The sequence below is a fragment of the Phyllobates terribilis genome, unplaced genomic scaffold (assembly GCF_046119375.1).
Source record: "Phyllobates terribilis strain yellow unplaced genomic scaffold, ASM4611937v1 Scaffold_4__5_contigs__length_816908805, whole genome shotgun sequence".
NCBI classification, from domain to species: Eukaryota; Metazoa; Chordata; class Amphibia; order Anura; family Dendrobatidae; genus Phyllobates; species Phyllobates terribilis.
The window spans coordinates 48,026,888-48,047,705 of NW_027362764.1; the positions used below are offsets into that span (position 1 = coordinate 48,026,888).

The 20,818-nt window shown below is 39.0% G+C and overlaps 1 protein-coding gene across 7 annotated transcripts in view; it reads left to right on the top strand.

Moving 5' to 3' along the window:
- DYNC1I1 (dynein cytoplasmic 1 intermediate chain 1) overlaps positions 1-20,818 on the top strand; it is a 602,472-nt gene that overhangs the window by 268,929 nt on the left and 312,725 nt on the right. For 4 of the 7 annotated variants that reach the window (XM_073677314.1, XM_073677309.1, XM_073677311.1 and 1 more), the window contains one exon: positions 12,797-12,928. In XM_073677314.1, the coding sequence (XP_073533415.1) occupies positions 12,797-12,928 (132 nt within the window). The remainder of the gene's footprint in view (positions 1-12,796; positions 12,929-20,818) is intronic. The other 3 variants (XM_073677315.1, XM_073677312.1, XM_073677313.1) reach the window with 1 other exon arrangement.

Below are 20,818 nucleotides of genomic sequence, written 5' to 3' on the forward strand. Positions count from 1 at the left end.
ATTTTTGTACATAGGGGGCAGTATTATAGTAGTTATATTGTTGTACATAGGGGCAGTATTATAGTAGTGATATTCATGTACATAGGGACAGTATTATAATAGTTATATTCTTGTACATAGGGGACAGTTTTATAGTAGTTATATTCGTGTACATAGGGTGCAGTGTTATAGTAGTTATATTTTTATACATAGTAGCAGTATTATAGTAGTTATATTCTTGTTCATAGGAGCAGTATTATAGTAGTTATATTCTTGTATATAGGAGCAATATTATAGTAGTTATATTCGTGTACATAGGGGCAGTATTATAGTAGTTATATTCTTGTACATAGGGGCAGTATTATAGTAGTTATATTTTTGTACATAGGGGGCAGTATTATAGTAGTTATATTGTTGTACATAGGAGCAGTATTATAGTAGTTATATTCTTGTACATAGGGGCAGTATTATAGTAGTTATATTCTTGTATATAGGAGAAGTATTATAGTAGTTATATTCTTGTACATAGGAGCAGTATTATAGTAGTTATATTCTTGTACATAGGAACAGTATTATAGTAGTTATATTCTTATACATAGGAGCAGTATTATAGTAGTGATATTATTGTACATAGGGGGCAGTATTATAGTAGTTATATTCTTGTACATAGGGGGCAGTATTATAGTAGTAATATTCTTGTACATAGGGGGCAGTATTATAGTAGTTATATTCTTGTACATAGGGGTAGTAATATAGTATTGATATTCATGTACATAGGGGCAGTATTATAGTAGTGATATTAATGTACATAGGGGCAGTATTATAGTAGTTATACTCTTGTAAATAGGGGCAGTTTTATAGTAATTATATTCTTGTACATAGGAGCAGTATTATAGTAGTTATTTTCTTGTACATAGGGGCAGTATTATAGTATTTATATTCTTGTACATAGGAGCAATATTATAGTAGTTATATTCTTGTACATAGGAGCAGTATCATAGTAGTTATATTCTTGTACATAGGGAGCAGTATATAGTAGTTATATTCTTGTACATAGGAGCAGTATTATAGTAGTTATATTCTTGTACATAGGGGCAGTATTATAGTAGTGATATTCATGTACATAGGGACAGTATTATAATAGTTATATTCTTGTACATAGGAGCAGTATTATAGTAGTTATATTCTTGTACATAGGGGGCAGTATTATAGTAGTTATATTCCTGTACATAGGAGCAGTATTATAGTAGTTATATTCTTGTACATAGGGGCAGTATTATAGTAGTTATATTCTTGTACATAGGATCAGTATTATGGTAGTTATATTCTTGTACATAGGAGCAGTATTATAGTAGTTATATTCTTGTACATAGGGGGCAGTATTATAATAGTTATATTCTTGTACATAGGGGGCAGTATTATAGTAGTTATATTCTTGTACATAGGGGGCAGTATTATAGTAGTTATATTCTTGTACATAGGGGTAGTAATATAGTATTGATATTCATGTACATAGGGGCAGTATTATAGTAGTGATATTCATGTACATAGGGGCAGTATTATAATAGTAATATTCTTGTAAATAGGGGCAGTTTTATAGTAGTTATATTCTTGTACATATTTGCAGTATTATAGTAGTTATATTCTTGTACATAGGGGCAGTATTATAGTAGTTATATTCTTGTACAGAGGAGCAATATTATAGTAGTTATATTCTTGCACATAGGAGCAGTAGTATAGTAGTTATATTCTTTTACATAGGGAGCAGTATTATAGTAGTTATATTCTTGTACATAGGAGCAGTATTATAGTAGTTATATTCTTGTACATAGGGGCAGTATTATAGTAGTGATATTCATGTACATAAGGGCAGTATTATAATAGTTATATTCTTGTACATAGGAGCAGTATTATAGTAGTTATATTCTTGTACATAGGGGCAGTATTATAGTAGTTATATTCCTGTACATAGGAGCAGTATTATAGTAGTTATATTCTTGTACATAGGGGCAGTATTATAGTAGTTGTATTCTTGTACATAGGAGCAGTAATATAGTAGTTATATTCCTGTACATAGGAGGCAGTATTATAGTAGTTATATTCTTGTACACAGGAGCAGTATTATAGTAGTTATATTCTTGTACATAGGGGGCAGTATTATAGTAGTTATATTCCTGTACATAGGAGCAGTATTATAGTAGTTATATTCTTGTACATAGGGGCAGTATTATAGTAGTTATATTTTTGTACATAGGGAGCAGTATTATAGTAGTTACATTCTTGTACATAGGGAGTATTATAGTAGTTATATTCTTGTATATAGGAGCAGTATTATAGTAGTTATATTCTTGTACATAGGGGCAGTATTATAGTAGTGATATTCATGTACATGGGGGCAGTATTATAATAGTTATATTCTTGTACATAGGAGCAGTATTATTGTAGTTATATTCTTGTACATAGGAGGCAGTATTATAGTAGTTATATTCTTGTACACAGGAGCAGTATTATAGTAGTTATATTCTTGTATATAGGAGCAGTATTATAGTAGTTATATTCTTGTACACAGGAGCAGTATTATAGTAGTTATATTCTTGTACATAGGAGCAGTATTATAGTAGTTATATTCTTGTACACAGGAGTAGTATTATAGTAGTTATATACTTGTACATGGAGCAGTATTATAGTAGTTATATTCTTGTACATAGGGGTAGTATTTTAGTAGTTATATTCTTGTACATAGGGGCAGTATTATAGTAGTTATATTCTTGTACATATTTGCAGTATTATAGTAGTTATATTCCTGTACATAGGGGCAGTATTATAGTAATAATATTCTTGTACATAGGAGCAGTATTATAGTAGTTATATTCTTATATATAGTGGCAGTATTATAGTAGTTATATTCTTGTACATAAGGGGCAGTATTATAGTAGTTATATTCTTGTACATAGGAGCAGTATTATAGTAGTTATATTCCTGTACATAGGAGGCAGTATTATAGTAGTTATATTCTTGTACATAGGAGCAGTATTATAGTAGTTATATTCTTGTACACAGGAGCAGTATTATAGTAGTTATATTCTTGTACATAGGGGCATTATTATAGTAGTTATATTCTTGTACATAAGAGCAGCAGTATTATAATAGTTATATTCTTGTACATAGGAGCAGTATTATAGTAGTTATATTCTTGCACATAGGGGCAGTATTATAGTAGTTATATTCTTGTACATAGGAGCAGTACTATAGTAGTTATATTCTTGTTCCTAGGAGCAGTATTATAGTAGTTATATTCTTGTACATAGGAGCAGTATTATAGTAGTTATATTCTTGTACATAAGAGCAGCAGTATTATAATAGTTATATTCTTGTACATAGGAGCAGTATTATAGTAGTTATATTCTTGTACATAAGAGCAGCAGTAGTATAATAGTTATATTCTTGTACATAGGAGCAGTATTATAGTAGTTATATTCTTGTACATAAGAGCAGCAGTATTATAATAGTTATATTCTTGTACATAGGAGCAGTATTATAGTACTTATTTTCTTGTACATAGGAGCAGTATTATAGTAGTTATATTCTTGTACATAGGGGGCAGTATTATTGTAGTTATATTCTTGTACATAGGAGCAGTATTATAGTAGTCATATTCTTGTACATAAGAGCAGCAGTATTATAATAGTTATATTCTTGTACATAGGAGCAGTATTATAGTAGTTATTTTCTTGTACATAGGAGGCAGTATTATAGTAGTTATATTCTTCTAGATAGGGGGCAGTATTATAGTAGTTATATTCTTGTACATAGGAGCAGTATTAGAGTAGTTATATTCTTCTATATAGGAGCAGTATTATAGTAGTTATATTCTTGTACATAGGGGGCAGTATTATAGTAGTAATATTCTTGTACATAGGGGGCAGTATTATAGTAGTTATATTCTTGTACCTAGGGGCAGTATTATAGTAGTTATATTCTTGTACATAGGGGGCAGTTTTATAGTAGTTATATTCTTGTACATAGGGGCAGTATTATAGTAGTTATATTCTTGTATATATGGGCAGTATTATAGTAGTTATATTCTTGTACATAGGAGCAGTATTATAGTAGTTATATTTTTGTACATAGGGGGCAGTATTATAGTAGTTATATTCTTGTACATAGGGGGCAGTATTATAGTAGTTATGTTCTTGTACATAGGAGCAGTATTATAGTAGTTATATTCTTGTACATAGGGGGCAGTTTTATAGTAGTTATATTCTTGTACATAGGGGCAGTATTATAGTAGTTATATTCTTGTATATATGGGCAGTATTATAGTAGTTATATTCTTGTACATAGGAGCAGTATTATAGTAGTTATATTCTTGTACATAGGGGGCAGTATTATAGTAGTTATATTCTTGTACATAGGGGGCAGTATTATAGTAGTTATATTCTTGTACATAGGGGCAGTATTATAGTAGTTATATTCTTGTACATAGGAGCAGTATTATAGTAGTTATATTCTTGTACATAGGGGGCAGTATTATAGTAGTTATATTCTTGTACATAGGAGCAGTATTATAGTAGTTATATTCTTGTACATAGGAGCAGTATTATAGTAGTTATATTCTTGTACATAGAGGGCAGTATTATAGTAGTTATATTCTTGTACATAGGGGGCAGTATTATAGTAGTTATATTCTTGTACATAGAGGGCAGTATTATAGTGGTTATATTCTTGTACATAGGGGGCAGTATTATAGTAGTTATATTCTTGTACATAGGGGGCAGTATTATAGTAGTTATATTCTTGTACATAGGAGCAGTATTATAGCAGTTATATTCTTGTACATAGGAGCAGTATTATAGTAGTTATATTCTTGTACATAGGGGGCAGTATTATAGTAGTTATATTCTTGTACATAGGGGCAGTATTATAGTAGTTATATTCTTGTACATAGGAGCAGTATTATAGTAGTTATATTCTTGTACATAGGAGCAGTATTATAGTAGTTATATTCTTGTACTTAGGGGCAGTATTATAGTAGTTATACCTTAAGATTTTGCGGGCTGCATTATTCAAAATCTCACATAAAGTACATTACTCAGAGCATGTGACAATGAAGACATGAAGTAGAAACCTCAAAGTTAGATGTTTTTTGTTTGCATGCTTAATATTATGGTCATGTGACATTTACATTAATTGAAGTTATAATTATTACTTAACGTAACAGCGTAAAACAAATATGTCTTTCAGGAATTTTTTTGGTGCTTTATGTATCGGAGAAATAGTGTCTGCTTTTATGTGACAAAACACAGGAGTCTGTGGATTGTATGTATTGAGGTGTAAATCCAGTCCCCTGGAGGCCGATATAACCCACAGTGTTGACTGTTCAGCTTCCCTACAGACGCACAAAGCCGAAAATCAGAGAAACATTACATTTACATTCAGTACATTTCACAAGAATAAATCTGCATCTGACACCAGATATATCAAATACATTTATAAAAAAACAATCATGAAAGGGGCCAGGCGTGAATATGTGTATAACCAAAGTAGTAAAGAAAATATACACCCTGGTAATCTGACGGGTTAGGTGCGGATAATCTGAATAAATATTTGTAAAGTAAAATATTTGTGACCCTAATATGGGCTTGTGGTTAGTGGAATAATCTGTATTTATTCTAAAATCTGGTACATTTTTATACATTTAAATATAACATTTTTAGATTGTTTTAAATGATATTAAACGTCAGTAGAACTTTTGTTGGTGCTTTCACAAGATTCATATTAGAAAACTTTTTTCATTTTATTCTGTTGTATCTTTTACATTTTTTTTAAGTCTATGTTTTTTGAGATTTATTTTATCTTACTGTTGCTTTAATCTAAACAGCTCATAGAAGTCAAACTTCCAAGAATATATAGAACAAAAATCTCTACGAAAATACTGATGCATCTATCTATCATCTATCTTTTTTTCTTATTTGCTATCTATTCTAATATCTACAGTGGTTAAAATAAGTATTTGATACACTGCCGATTTTGCAAGTTTTCTCACCTACAAAGAATGGAGAGGGCTGTAATTTTTGTCTTAGGTACACTTCACCTGTGAGAGACAGAACCTAAAAATAGAAAAACAGAAAACAGAAAATCACATTGTATGATTTTTACATAATTAATTAGCATTTTATTGCATGAAATAAGTATTTGATCACCTACCAACCAGCAAGAATTCTGTCTCTCACAGACCTGTTAGTTTTTCTTTAAGAAGCCCTCCTACTCTGAACTCATTACCTGTATAAAAGACACCTGTCCACACACTCAATCAATCACACTCCAACCTCTCCACCATGGCCAAGACCAAAGAGCTGTCTAAGGACACCAGGGACAAAATTGTAGACCAGCACACGGTTACAGGACAATAGGCAAGCAGCTTGGTGAGAAGGCAACAACTGTTAGTACAATTATTAGAAAATTGAAGAAACACAAGATGACTATCAATCTTCCTCAGTCGCGCGCTCCATGCAAGATCTCGCCTCGAGGGGCAAGGATGATTCTGAGAAAGGTCAGGAATCAGCCCAGAACCTCATGGGAGGACCTGGTCAATGACCTGAAAAGAGCTGGGACTATAGTCTGAAACATTACCGTTAGTAACACACTACGCCATCATGGATTAAAATCCTGCAGGACACGCAAGGTCTCAATGCTCACGCTAGCACATGTCCAGACCTGTTTGAAGTTCGCCTATGACCATCTGGATGATCCAGAGGAGGCATGGGAGAAGGTCATGTGGTCAGATGAGACCAAAATAGAACTTTTTGGTTTCAACTCCACTTGCCGTGTTTGGAGGAAGAAGGATTAGTATAACCCCAAGAACACCGTCCCAACCATGAAGCATGGTGGGGGAAACCTCATACTTTGGGTGTGCTTTCCTGCAAAGGGGACAGGACGACTGCACCGTATTGAAGGGAGGATGGATGGGATCATTTATCGCGAGATTTTGGCCAACAACCTCCTTCCCTCAGTAAGAGCATTGAAGATGGACACAGTTGAAGTGACCTACGATAAAAATTACAGACCTCTCAATTCTTTGTAGGTGGGAAAAATCTGCAGTGTATGAAATACTTATTTCCCCCACTGTATCTGTCTGTCTTAAGAAAGGTTCTCATTTTTCAACCTAAATGTTGCCACAATGGACCATTAAAACCACTAATTTTTAATTATTTTGGTGTGCTGCCTCCAGTTGTTTTTTATATTTGGATGGTTTGGTCATTACCAGGGAGACTCCCTTATATTTTGGTGCTGCTGTAGGTTTTCTATTTTATCGATCCAATATCTCTCTATCTATCTAATCAAAAATAGATTTACATTTATAACCACACTCAGATGCTTAATATCTAAATATTAGCTGAATTTACTACAATATTATGGTGATTGGTATCTACTTCAATAACACACAAAAAAAAAACATAATGAATTTAAGATTTATTCATTTTTTTTTTTATTTTTTCCAATATGGAAAGTTATGAAAGTTTCTTTCATAACTTTCAAAACTTTATTAGGCCATGTGGCTTCTTCCCTGTTCAAAGTGGTCTCCGAATCCCTCGTTTTCTCCAGACTTTTCATGTGCTGCAGGCTTTTCTGTGCTCCGTATCTATGTAACTGTAAAATGAATTTCATCTGCAGAGGAGGCGACACCACAGGAGCATTTTTGCTCCCGAGCAAGGTAATGCCGTCTCCTGCACTGTACTGTGAGTGAGGGATACCAGCACAGTAGCATTCTCCTGAGCCAAGTAAAGCTGTGTTCACACGTTGAATCTACATTGCGTTTTTTTGTTGTTTGCAAAATCACGCCAAAAACGCTGCAATTCTACGATGTCTGTGGCAGAAAACTGCATCACAGCTGCAACATGTGAACACAGCCTTCCTTCGCTCTGGAGCATGCATCTCTTGTAGAGACGGAGAACAGGGAAGAAGCCAAACCAGCAAAAGAAGCGAATTACAAAAGTTCAGAACATTCCATGCTGGATACAATAATGAAAATAAATAGAACGTTTATCTATCTGTCCCTTGCTGATCCCTCCATTACTCTTCTGATGCCGATCGGGTCTAATACCAGTCTCCAAGCTTTCTCTTCTGGAATAGACGGGTGAGTGACCGCTGCAGCCAATCACTGGAGCAATCTACTTGAAGATGAAAGCTCTTAATAAAAGCTACTAATCAATATGGCTTTTAATTTTTTTTTTAACTCATTTTGTAGTTAGTTCAGTCTTCATCCTCCTAGACCCATGTTCCTCTGACTTTCAGAAATTTACAAAAAAAAGTTTTAGGACTGGTTGTGGTTATCATATAAGTTATCATATAAGAGTCAAAAACAGGTAAAAAGCTGAGAAATGGGTGAGAGTCGTATTATTCAGCCCTGGGGGGGTCTCCATAACATCTGGCTGCAGTAGCTTCATATGAGTAAGCGCACCCCCCCCCCCCCCCCTTTACAATCAAATTAACCTCTTCACCTCTGGCAGGCAGACTTGTAGCTTGATTTGCTCTTGACTTGTAATGACAACCTTGAAAGTACGTAAATTACGAAGACGACAGGAACGGACCTGGGAACTCTTAGACATATGGATGTTGACAGTCAGAACAAGAAAAAGACTATTTCCAAAAGTTTGGTAATCCTCGGTGAGGCTCACCCTAACACCCACACGTCTAGGGTTACCTAATATTTTCGGTTTCATGATTCATAGGTGATGCAGCACCTTACGTAGTTAATTCCACCATGTCTATTCCTCAAACGCGGGTGGAAAAAAACAAAAAACGATATTATTGAGAAATTTGATTTCATGGGATTTGGATAAAATTGCTTAATGTGGAATATCGAAATGATGATGAATATTTCTCAGTTTGGATCAGATTAAGAGAAAAAAAATCAGGGTCATTGGCAGCGGAAGAATGCCCACAAAACTGCTATATAAGGGGTCGTCCAGAAATTAAGGGGGGTTTCCAAGAATCAAGTGAAAGAAAAGATTTGTTTCCATTTCTTGCAACCTGCACCATTCTGAGGACAGTAAAATGATGTTCATAAAAACATTACGTGCCATTCCAGGCAATCACAGGAATGAGTGAGATGGACGTAAATCATAACTCCTACTATCAACATAACAAACTACTATCCTGTCCCAATGTACAAAAGTATAAATACTATAATACTGCGCATAGACAAGAATATAACTGCTATAATACTGCTCCTATGTAGAAGAATATAACTACTATAATACTGCTCCTATGTACAAGAATATAACTACTATAATACTGCTCCTATGTACAAGAATATAACTACTATAATACTGCTCCTATGTCCAAGAATATAACTACTATAATACTGCTCCTATGTACAAGAATATTACTACTATAATGCTGCTCCTATGTACAAGAATATAACCACTATAATACTGCCTCCTATGTACAAGAATATAACCACTATAATACTGCCCCTATGTACAAGAATATAACTACTATAATACTGCTCCTATGTACAAGAATATAACTACTATAATACTGCCCCCTATGTACAAGAATATAACTACTATAATACTGCTCCTATGTTCAAGAATATAACTACTATAATACTGCCCCCTATGTACAAGAATATAACTACTATAATACTGCTCCTATGTACAAGAATATAACCACTATAATACTGCCCCTATGTACAAGAATATAAATACTATAATACTGCTCCTATGTACAAGAATATAACTACTATAATACTGCTCCTATGTACAAGACATATAACTATAATACTGCCTCTATGTACAAGAATATAACTACTATAATACTGCTCCTATGTACAAGAATATAACTACTATAATACTGCCCCCTATGTACAAGAATATAACTGCTATAATACTGTCCCTATGTACAAGAATATAACTACTATAATACTGCTCCTATGTACAAGAATATAACTAATATAATACTGCTCCTATGTACAAGGATATAACTACTATAATACTGCTCCTATGTACAAGAATATAACTACTATAATACTGCTCCTATGTACAAGAATATAACTACTATAATACTGCCCCCTATATACAAGAATATAACTACTATAATACTGCCCCCTATGTACAAGAATATAACTACTATAATACTGCCCCCTATGTACAAGAATATAACTACTATAATACTGCCTCTATATACAAGAATATAACTACTATAATACTGCTCCTATGTACAAGAATATAACTACTATAATACTGCCCCCTATGTACAAGAATATAACTGCTATAATACTGCTCCTATGTGCAAGACTATAACTGCTATAATACTGCCCCCTATGTACAAGAATAAAACTATTATTGCCCACATGGTAAAAAATATTATTATTATTATAATATTGATCCTATCAGTCACCCAAGAATACATAAAATCTATTTTACTTTAGACCAATTAGACTGTCAGCTAATTGGTATTGCATTACAGCTGCATGTTGAAGTGTATAGGGAGAGGAGGGATAAGGAGAAGGATGCAGCAGAAGGAGAAAGAGAGACAGGGAGACACAGATCTCCCTGCTGCATTCTAGTAATCTTTTCTTACCCCAGTGCTGGATTCCCAGCTAGACTGCTCAGTATTGCTGTATAAAGTCCTCCATGCTGCTGCATTTGAACAGGTGCTACACAGAGCCAGGACAACATAAATCCTTATGGGAAACATCATAGCAGCTCTTCGCCACCCACCAGCTCAGAAACAACAGAAAATAGGATACAGAGCCTGTTTTCGGCAGAAAAGTGGGAATTTGCAAAATACAAGGCATATAATGGCAAGAAATATTGTTATTCCTCATGTATTTTATTGCTGCATAGCAAGTTTATGTGGCAATACAAATTATATTTTATCTAAGATAGAATTGTGCATTAATAGGTAGGTGGGTTATTAAAGAGGTCCTGATACAAGGTCAAAAAGGCTATTTTTTTGCTCCTATTCTATTCCATTTGTTTTCAATCTGACATACAATTCCAGAGACTTGGGCCATTTTTAGTGCTATTTTTCATCGTCTTTATAAGGGGATGTCACAGGATCCTCTTGGGTGTGTCTTTAAGCTGCTCTGCGTAATTTCTCTTTGACCAACCCTCCCTTGATGAAGATCATAAAAATAGAAAACTAAATAAAAAGTCCCATATCTCTGGAATTGTATGGAGGATTAAAAAAAAGTAATACTCAGGTGAGAATCGGGAATAAAATAAGAGTAAATACTGACCACTGTTGAAAAAGGTGACAAGTCCTCTTGAAAGGACATTTAATTATTTACTATCCCATTTTACGGGAGCTGAAATAGAAAAATGGAGGTGTTCATATGCCCTTCATCATGGCTATAGTAACTAATCACAAGAAGGTTAATTCTTTCCCTCTACTCTCCACTTCTTTCCTTATTCCAAGCCTTGGTTCAGCTTTAGCTAGTTTACATCCTATCTAGGTTTTTAAGAACCAAATCCCACAAGGATCCTGAGGTCTATCAAGTTGACCCCAGTGTTGGAAGATCATGGATTCATATACAGTATATATCTAAATCCCTAGCCTTATATGAGACATGGTATGTAACTGTGAGACTGAATTCATTTCCCAATACCTAAAAAACTTGTTATGTTCTACAATATCCCTTATGGCAGACCTGAGGTCCATCAAGATGACCTGGACAACCGAGTCTGATCTCTCTTCTGTTGCAAAATATATCATGTTCTTCTTTTAAGACTGAACTCTCATTCTCCCATACTTGTAATTCGATTTGTATGGTTCATATCTTGTAGGTTTAATCCCTAAACATATTGATCTTGGCAGGCATCTTTTATGAATATGTCTCCATCCATCATCTTGGAGGACATTTTCTGTTTCTTTTCCTTTCAATCCTCCCATCAGTCTCATATTTCTCAATAAGATAAAGAATATGACAAAGCTTCCATTTGATCATTTTTAATATTCTTAGGAGGTTCGGCTTGGTTCAGTTAAGGATACCCTAGTCCATTTTTCCTAGATTCCACAAAAGTCTACCTTAACCAAATCATGGCTTATCAACAATATAATGAAGCTTCTGTTTGGTCATTTTTGTTAATAGGGATTCTTAGAAACATGAAAGATTGATGGCGTAAAAAGACCATATGGTCCATCTAGTTTGACCTTAGTCCAGTTTTGGTCAAGATTCAAGGATAGTCTGGTTTGTACTTCTACAAACATCTACTTTAGCCATATCCTCATAGTGGAGCTGAAGTCTATCTAGATAACCTGGACAGCCGGGGTTTTACATACCATGATTTCATCTCTCATCTGTTACACAACATATCACATTCTTCTCCGATACCTGAATTTTCGGGTTGTACATTTCATATCTTGTAGGTTTAGTCTTTTAAAATATTGACCTTTGTCTTCTGTCCACTTTCTGTTCAAGAAGTTTTTGAATATTGACTCATTTAGGACATCGATTGAAAATTATTCAAGGTAGTAATGCACAGAACCAACAAGCAATTGTAAGGAGACTTATATATACCGTATATTTACAGTATTGATCGAAATGGAAAAGAAAGTGGCGGTGGGCAAAGGGGGAACCGGAGAAATCGTCAATAATACCTGTGACATGCTACGACTTATTATTGTTTACTCTTAAGAAATGTTTCCGTCGGGCTTCATTCATTGTCACGACTTGGAGGATGGCATTTATATAAATACTCTAATCATTGTCTACAAACAAGACGGGCCCATTTCCTTCGAGTGGTAAATGAGCAGTTTTGCCGTCCGTTATTATGATTGTTTGACGGACGCATTCTTGTCTTTACAGAGGGGAAATTTTTGCCTTTAACTCTTTGTTTTGGTTGCACAGAAGAGGAAGAGGATGAGGAAATGGTGGAACATAAAACAGATCACGATTCCGAATTTGAAAACCAAGAGGAGAAGCAAGATTCGAAAGAAGGTAAACAGCTACCGTGATGGCTTCCATTTCAGCTTTAGTGGCTAATCACCATCAGTAGGATCCTGACCTCATTAAATCAACCATTAAGTTTTAGACATGGGGTCGTGAGGAAAACTTAATTAGTGACGCTGTGGAGAATTTAGGTCTCAATTATTTAGGGCGCTAATAAAGCCTCATCAAGGTGAGTAAGGGCCCATTCACATCCCAGCCATTAAACCACGGCTGTTTGGCTATAGGCAAGCCAATTGGCGGTCATCTACTGCCATATTTAGAGAAGATGACTGGAATTCTATGCCCTCAGAACGATTGTTAATACTATCATTCTGTGTGTGCAGAACATCACTTATTCGGCAGCAGATCACCTGTTTACACCGGACGATATGCTGCCGAGAACAATAATTTTCAAAGCTCATTTAGACTACTTGATAATCATGAACGAGCAATTTATGGTTTCATGCAAAAAATGCCGGCAATCACCGGGCAAAATGCTCGATCATCAGGGGGTTCGATGGTTCACACCAACAATAAAATCATCATTCTCGGCAGCACATCTTCTTATGTAAACAGGAGATGTGCTGCCGATAACGATGATATTCTATGCACACAAAACAATAGTATTAACGATAGTTCTGTTTTCAGAGGATTTGGGTCGGCCTTGGATAAAGCTGACCGGATATTATTTATTGGGCGTGGTCAGTGTCAGACTGAAGAACATTGGGCCCACCAGAGGATTTGATTCTGAGGGACCACCTTTCTCCCACACTCAACAGCCCCATAGCAGCTGCAAGGTTTGCACTATGAACGCTCCTGAAAGAGAAGCCAGGGCCCACCGGAGAATTCTCCAGTTCTCTGATGGGCCAGTTCAACCCTGGGCGTGGTTACATATAACAGTATGACAGTCAGGGACCTAAACGCGTACCTATAATGACATGGTTCCTGCAGAACCCAAAAGAAGGCATTAACTGGATGACAGACCTAAAGTGCCTACAAGTAGTATTCAACCCCCTGCAGATTTAGCTGGTTGACACATGCGGAATTAACTTGGCATTGTGACATTTGTACTGTAGATCAGCCTGGAAGTGGGAAATGCACTGCAGCAAATTTTGTTTTTGTTTTTTGTTTTTTTTAAAAACGTTAAAAGTTAATTCAGAGTGTCATTTATTATTCAACCCCTCAAACCACAAGAATTCTGTTTGGTCCCCTTAAAGTATTAAGAAGTAGTTCAGGCACCAAGAATAATGAGCTTCACATGTGTGGATTAAAGATCTCTTTTGCCAGCCTTTTCTGACTATTTAAGACCCTCCCCAAACTTGTGAACAGCACTCAGACATGGTCAACATGGGAAAGACAAAGGAGCATTCCAAGGCCATCAGAGACAAGATCGTGGAGGGTCACAAGGCTGGCAAGGGGTACAAAACCCTTTCCAAGGAGTTGGGCCTACCTGTCTCCACTGTTGGGAGCATCATCAATAAGTGGAAGGCTTATGGAACTACTGTTAGCCTTCCACGGCCAGGACAGCCTTTGAAAGTGTCCTCCCGTGCCGAGGCCAGGCTTGTCCGAAGAGTCAAGGCTAACCCAAGGACAACAAGGAAGGAGCTCCGGGAAGATCTCATGGCAGTGGAGACATTGGTTTCAGTCAATACCATAAGTAACGTACTCCACCGCAATGGTCTCCGTTCCAGACGAGCCCGTAAGGTACCTTTACTTTCAAAGCTTCATGTCAAGGCTCGTCTACAGTTTGCTCATGATCACTTGGAGGACTCTGAGACCGACTGGTTCAAGGTTCTATGGTCTGATGAGACCAAGATCGAGATCTTTGGTGCCAACCACACACGTGACGTTTGGAGACTGGATGGCACTGCATACGACCCCAAGAATACCATCCCTACAGTCAAGCATGGTGGTGGCAGCATCATGCTGTGGGGCTGTTTCTCTGCCAAGGGGCCTGGCCATCTGGTCCGCATCCATGGGAAGATGGATAGCACGGCCTACCTGGAGATTTTGGCCAAGAACCTCCGCTCCTCCATCAAGGATCTTAAGATGGGTCGTAATTTCATCTTCCAACAAGACAACGACCCAAAGCACACAGCCAAGAAAACCAAGGCCTGGTTCAAGAGGGAAAAAGTCAAGGTGTTGGAGTGGCCTAGTCAGTCTCCTGACTAGAGATGAGCGTTGTTCTACTCGAACTGTTCGCCAATCTCAAATTCGAGCTGTTTTGGGCGGTGTTCGAGCCGTTCGGCGAACACGAACAATTTGAGAAAAATTCGGCTGTTCGAGGTTATGTTCGATAACTGTTGGTGCACCAAAATCATAACTGGATTTTTTCTCAGTAATGATGAAAATTAATGTTAATACGCAGTTTGAGTGTACAGCGGGGTGGGGGGAGGGGCAGGGGATGGATCTCTGCAGGAACAATGAAGATCTCCATTTTTTTTTCTCTTTCCCGCATTTGCAGTGGGGAGGTGCAATCTGTCAGCCTATCAGCAGCGCACACACGGAGCGAAGTGCTTTTTTTCACACAAGCAAGGGCATGTGTCATTGGCAGTGTATGTCACATGTCCTTGCCCTATAAGACCAAGCCATTTTCCCCGTCGCCACCATTTTCTCACTGCTGCAGCTGCGTGTTAGACGGCACCGCTGTTGCTGTGTGCGCTATACCTTGTTAATTTCAAGCCAATTTTCGCACAAATATACAGATAGCTTGGGAGTAGGGAATAGTTGTGATTGCAGTCCTTTTAAGGACTAGGTTACAGCATTTCCTACGACTTTTATCAGGGAGGTCTGTGCTCTTAAATAGATAGGTTGTGGGAGTAAAGACTAATTGTAATTGGAGTCCTTTTCAGGACTAGGTTACATGAGTTCCTATCAGTTTTTGCCAGGCAGGTCTGTGCCAGTGCTGTGCAAGTTTTTTTCACAGCATTTGGCTGAATCTAGCAAAGCTAATCCTTTTTGGCCTATTGCAGAGTGTGTTAGTCAGTGGAGTAGCCTATCTGTGTTGCAAGATATAACACCTGTGTATAGAATACCAATTTTTTTACTGCACCTAGTGAAGTAAAATCTTTTGGGCATAGCATCATTCTATTAGTCCATCTATACTGACCTCCATCAGGTTGCAAATTGAATATAATTTTTTTCTGCATCTAGCTCTGAAAAAATAGTTGGGCTTCTAGCAGTGTGTGGGACTTTCTCTATTAGTCCATCTATACTGACCTCCATCAGGTTGCAAATTAAAAATAATTTTTTTCTGCATCTAGCTCTGAAAAAATATTTGGGCTTCTAGCAGTGTGTGGGACTTGGTCTATTAGTCCATCTATACTGACCTCCATCAGGTTGCAAATTAAAAATATTTTTTTTCTGCATCTAGCTCTGAAAAAATATTTGGGCTTCTAGCGGTGTGTGGGACTTGGTCTATTAGTCCATCTATACTGACCTCCATCAGGTTGCAAATTAAAAATAATTTTTTTCTGCATCTAGCTCTGAAAAAATATTTGGCCTTCTAGCTGTGTGTGGGACTTGTTCTATTAGTCCATCTATACTGACCTCCATCAGGTTGCAAATTCAAAATAATTTTTTTCTGCATCTAACCCAGCCAATAGTTTTGGCCTAATACCACAGTTTGGCCACTCAGCTCTGCTCGGTTACCATCCATTGTTTTTTTGTGCAAACAACTCCAGAGTTGTGAATTAGTTAACCACCAAAATGAGTGGAAAAAGGCCTGCTGCTGGTGGAAAGGGGAATAGGCGTGTTGGGAAGGGGAAAAAAGGTTGTGTCCGTGGGGTAGGTGTTAAAGCAACAGTAACATCTGCAGAAGAAAGACCATCTTCCAGCCAAACTAAAATGTCTACTTCTTTTAGCGGACAATGTGATAAGATCCCTTTCTTACGGCCACGCCAATCGCTACAAATTCCAGATGAGGCACAAAAACAGCAGGTGCTTCAACGGATATCAAGTGCTCCTTTAAGTGGGCTCTCCTCCACATCAACTTCAACATCACAAATACTCCAGTCCTCAAAGGTGTCACCCCAATCGCACTTGCTTCCTCACAGCTCCCAAATCTCCAGCTGCCCGTCTGAGTATGAGGTAGAACAGATGGTTGAGTCTGCAGAGCTGTTTACTCATACTATAGCCTGGGAATCAGAGGTCGACTCCAGCGCTTCTGTGAATCCAGACGAGGAAATGATCTGCACTGATGCCCAGAATCTTTATGAGTCGGATCCAGGACCAGACGCAGAAGGTTCTGACCATAATGTAGACCCTCATTCCCAAACTGTAACTCCTGTTGGTGGAGACAATGAGGAAGACGATGATAAGACTCAAATACCTGATTGGAGCGACAACTTTAGTTTTTTGTCAGGGCAGGAACAGGTTGGCTCTGAGGACGACGGGTGTGATAACGCACAGGGTGATGATGATGAGGTCGGAGATCCCACTTACTGTCAACCCACAGTCAGCCAAGAGATGAGGTCAGCAGAGGAGGTGGAGGAAGATGCTAGTGACGACGAGGTCAGGTTGCGCCTTCCTGGACAGAGACGTAGTACTGGAAGCACGTCAACAACTGCATCCTCAAACACAACTCTGCCTCTCACCACAAGTCGTGGTGGCTCTTCAGGTCGCATGGGTGCTAAGCCTTGCATAGCCTGGGCATTTTTTCAGATCGATAAAGATGACCCAACTCGTGTTATCTGTAACATTTGTCAGCAAAAGCTAAGTAGAGGCCAAAAAATACATAGTTTGAGTACTTCATGCATGAACCGGCACATGGACATGAAGCATAAGTTGCAGTGGGAAGCTCAGTGTGCTACAATGCGGCCTAGCCGGCCGGGCCAATCACCGTCTGCCATATCTTGTGCATCCGCGGCCTCTTCATCCTCTGTGAATGGGGGGACAGCAGTCACACCTGTTTTGGGGCGCAGACCTGCCACCTCTTTACCCGCAACAGCCAGCGTGATTGGCAGGTCATCATTTTCTTTGGAGGTGGTAACACCAGCTGGTGTTGAGCGCTGTCCGACATCGATAGCACCACCTTTGGATCAAGGCAACCTAACATGTCCGCCTGCATCTTCCTCACAGACCGGCAGTTTGCCGGGGACACCCTTATCAACCCCGTCTAAGCACAATAGCCAGCCCTCGGTCCCTCAGATGTGGACAAGTAAAAGACCATTTCCTCCTAGCCATGAGAAAGCTAAGAGGTTGAATTTCACCATCTGCAAGCTCTTGGCTACAGAAATGCTGCCTTTCCGCCTGGTGGACACAGAGGATTTTCGAGACCTTATGTCCGTCGCAGTGCCCCAGTACCAGATGCCCAGTCGGCACTACTTCTCAAAGAAAGGTGTGCCTGCGCTCCACCAGCATGTCGCACACAACATCACCGCTTCTTTGAGAAACTCTGTGTGTGACAGGGTGCATTTCACCAGACACTTGGACGAGTAGGCATGGACAGGGGCGTTACATGTCGCTGACTGGGCACTGGGTAACTATGGTGACAGCAGGACAAGGGGCTGCTGTCCAAGTCTTGCCGTCCCCACGAGTTGTGCGTCAATCCTCTTTATGTCAAAGTTCCTCCACTGCTTCTGCCTCCTCAACCTCCTCTCGGTCTTCCACCTGCACCCAAAGCCTGTCTGGTCATGCCACAAGCTTTCTAACTGCGCAGAAGGGATCCTGCACACCTCCTTACTATGCTGGCAGTAGGGCTCAACGTCATCAGGCGGTTTTTACATTGAAATGTCTGGGAAATGTGAGTCACACAGCTGAGGAGTTGTGGTCAGCTCTGGAGAACCAATTTCATGAATGGTTGTCTCCACTGGACCTGAAACCAGGGAAGGCCGTGTGCGACAATGCTGCAAACCTGGGTGCGGCCCTTCGCCGGGGCAATGTCACACACGTGCCTTGTATGGCTCACGTGTTGAACCTGGTTGTCCAGCAATTTTTAGCCCACTATCCCAGACTAGATGGCCTTCTGCAGAGGGCACGGTCGCTGTGTGCTCACTTCCGCCGTTCGCATCCCGCAGCTCAGCGACTTACATCTCTACAGAAGTCGTTGGGCCTGCCACTTCACCGGCTAAAATGCGATGTGCCTACCCGGTGGAATTCAACTCTGCACATGTTGCAGCGACTGTGGCAGCACCGACAAGCCCTGGTGCAATACGTTCTGACGTATAGCCTGGGCCAACGAGATTCAGAGGTGGGGCAAATCACGCTGGAGGAGTGGTCTCAGATCAGGGACCTATGCACCCTTCTGCACAGTTTTGAAATGGCGACGAAGATGTTTAGTGCTGACGATGCCATTATCAGCATGACTATTCCGGTGATTTACATGCTGGAGCACATGTTAAACAGAATTCGGAGTCAGGTGGTGGCACAAGAGGAGGTGGAGGAAGTAGAGGAGGAGGAGTTGTATGCGGAAGGGCTAACATCTGCAAGGTCCAAACGGTCGGCAGCACCAAGGCGGCAGGCATGTGAGGGTGGGGGAGATGGTTTTACCAGGGCGCATGGTAGCAGCCAAACTAGTGAGGAAGGTGCAGGAGCCCAGGAAGAAGTGGAGGACGAACTGATGGAAGACTCATCAGATGAGGGAGACCTTGATCACATTTCTGTTGTGCGAGGTTGGGGGGAGAGGACAGAGGAAGGAAGCATGATTGTTACCTCGCCACCAACACAACAGGGACTTGGTGCTCCTGGATGCGCAACACACATGAGTGCCTTCTTGCTGCACTACCTGCAACATGACCCTCGAATTGTGAGAATTAGAAATAATCCTGACTACTGGGATGCCACACTGTTAGATCCCCGGTACAAAAGTAAATTTGCAGAAATTATTCCTGCCATAGAAAGGGATGCACGCATGCAGGAGTATCAGCAGAGACTGTTGCAGAATCTTACATGTGCTTTTCCACAAAATACCAGTGGTGCACGTAGTGAATCTCACAGTTCCAACTTGCCAACCGTGGGACCGTCAAGTGTTCAGCACTCAAACCGTAACAGAACCACAGTATCTGCTGGTAACATCAATTTTGCGGAATCATTTCACCACTTTTTTAGCCCATCCTTTGCAAGGCCACAGGAGACAAGAAGTCTGACACATAGTCAACGCCTAGAGACGATGGTACAGGAGTATCTCCAAGTAAACATTGAAGCCACGACTGTGTCACTGGACCCTTGCTCTTTTTGGGCTTCCAATCTGGATAAATGGCCGGAGCTAGCCACTTACGCCTTGGAGATCTTGTCATGCCCCGCAGCCAGCGTTCTGTCTGAACGTGTGTTCAGCGCTGCTGGTGGTGTGCTGACAGATAAGCGCACGCGGCTCTCCACTGATAATGTAGACAGACTCACGTTCATAAAGATGAACAAATCATGGATCCGAAACGACTTTTCTACCCCTGTGTCATCCTGGGGAGAGTAAAAGCTTGATGATTAGTTAAAATCACCCTACCAACCGTTTTAAGCTTTCAAATTACTAATCATGTTTATCTGTATCTTGACTGGAAAATAATTTGGGCTTTGTAGCAGTGTGCAGCACTGATCCTATTAGGCCATCTATAATAAGCTTCACCAGATTTAAAATTAAAAATAATTTTTAGCTGCATCTAGCCCGGAAAATAATTTTGGGGCTCCGAGATGCGCAAGACACTTAAGTGCCTTCTTGCTGCACTACCTGCAGCATGACCCTCATATTGTCAGAATTCGAAGTAATCATGACTACTGGGTTGCCACACTCTTAGATCCCCCAAACTTTTCGATCAACCTTTTCATTTTAATAAAGACCAAAAAAATGGTCATTTTTGAAATTATAAGCATTAGCAGGTTGTTAGAAACTGAAATCAAACAGTTTTCAACTCAAAACTTTATTCTAGGTGATGTTACATTTTCACATAGGACCCCTTGTTCGAAAGG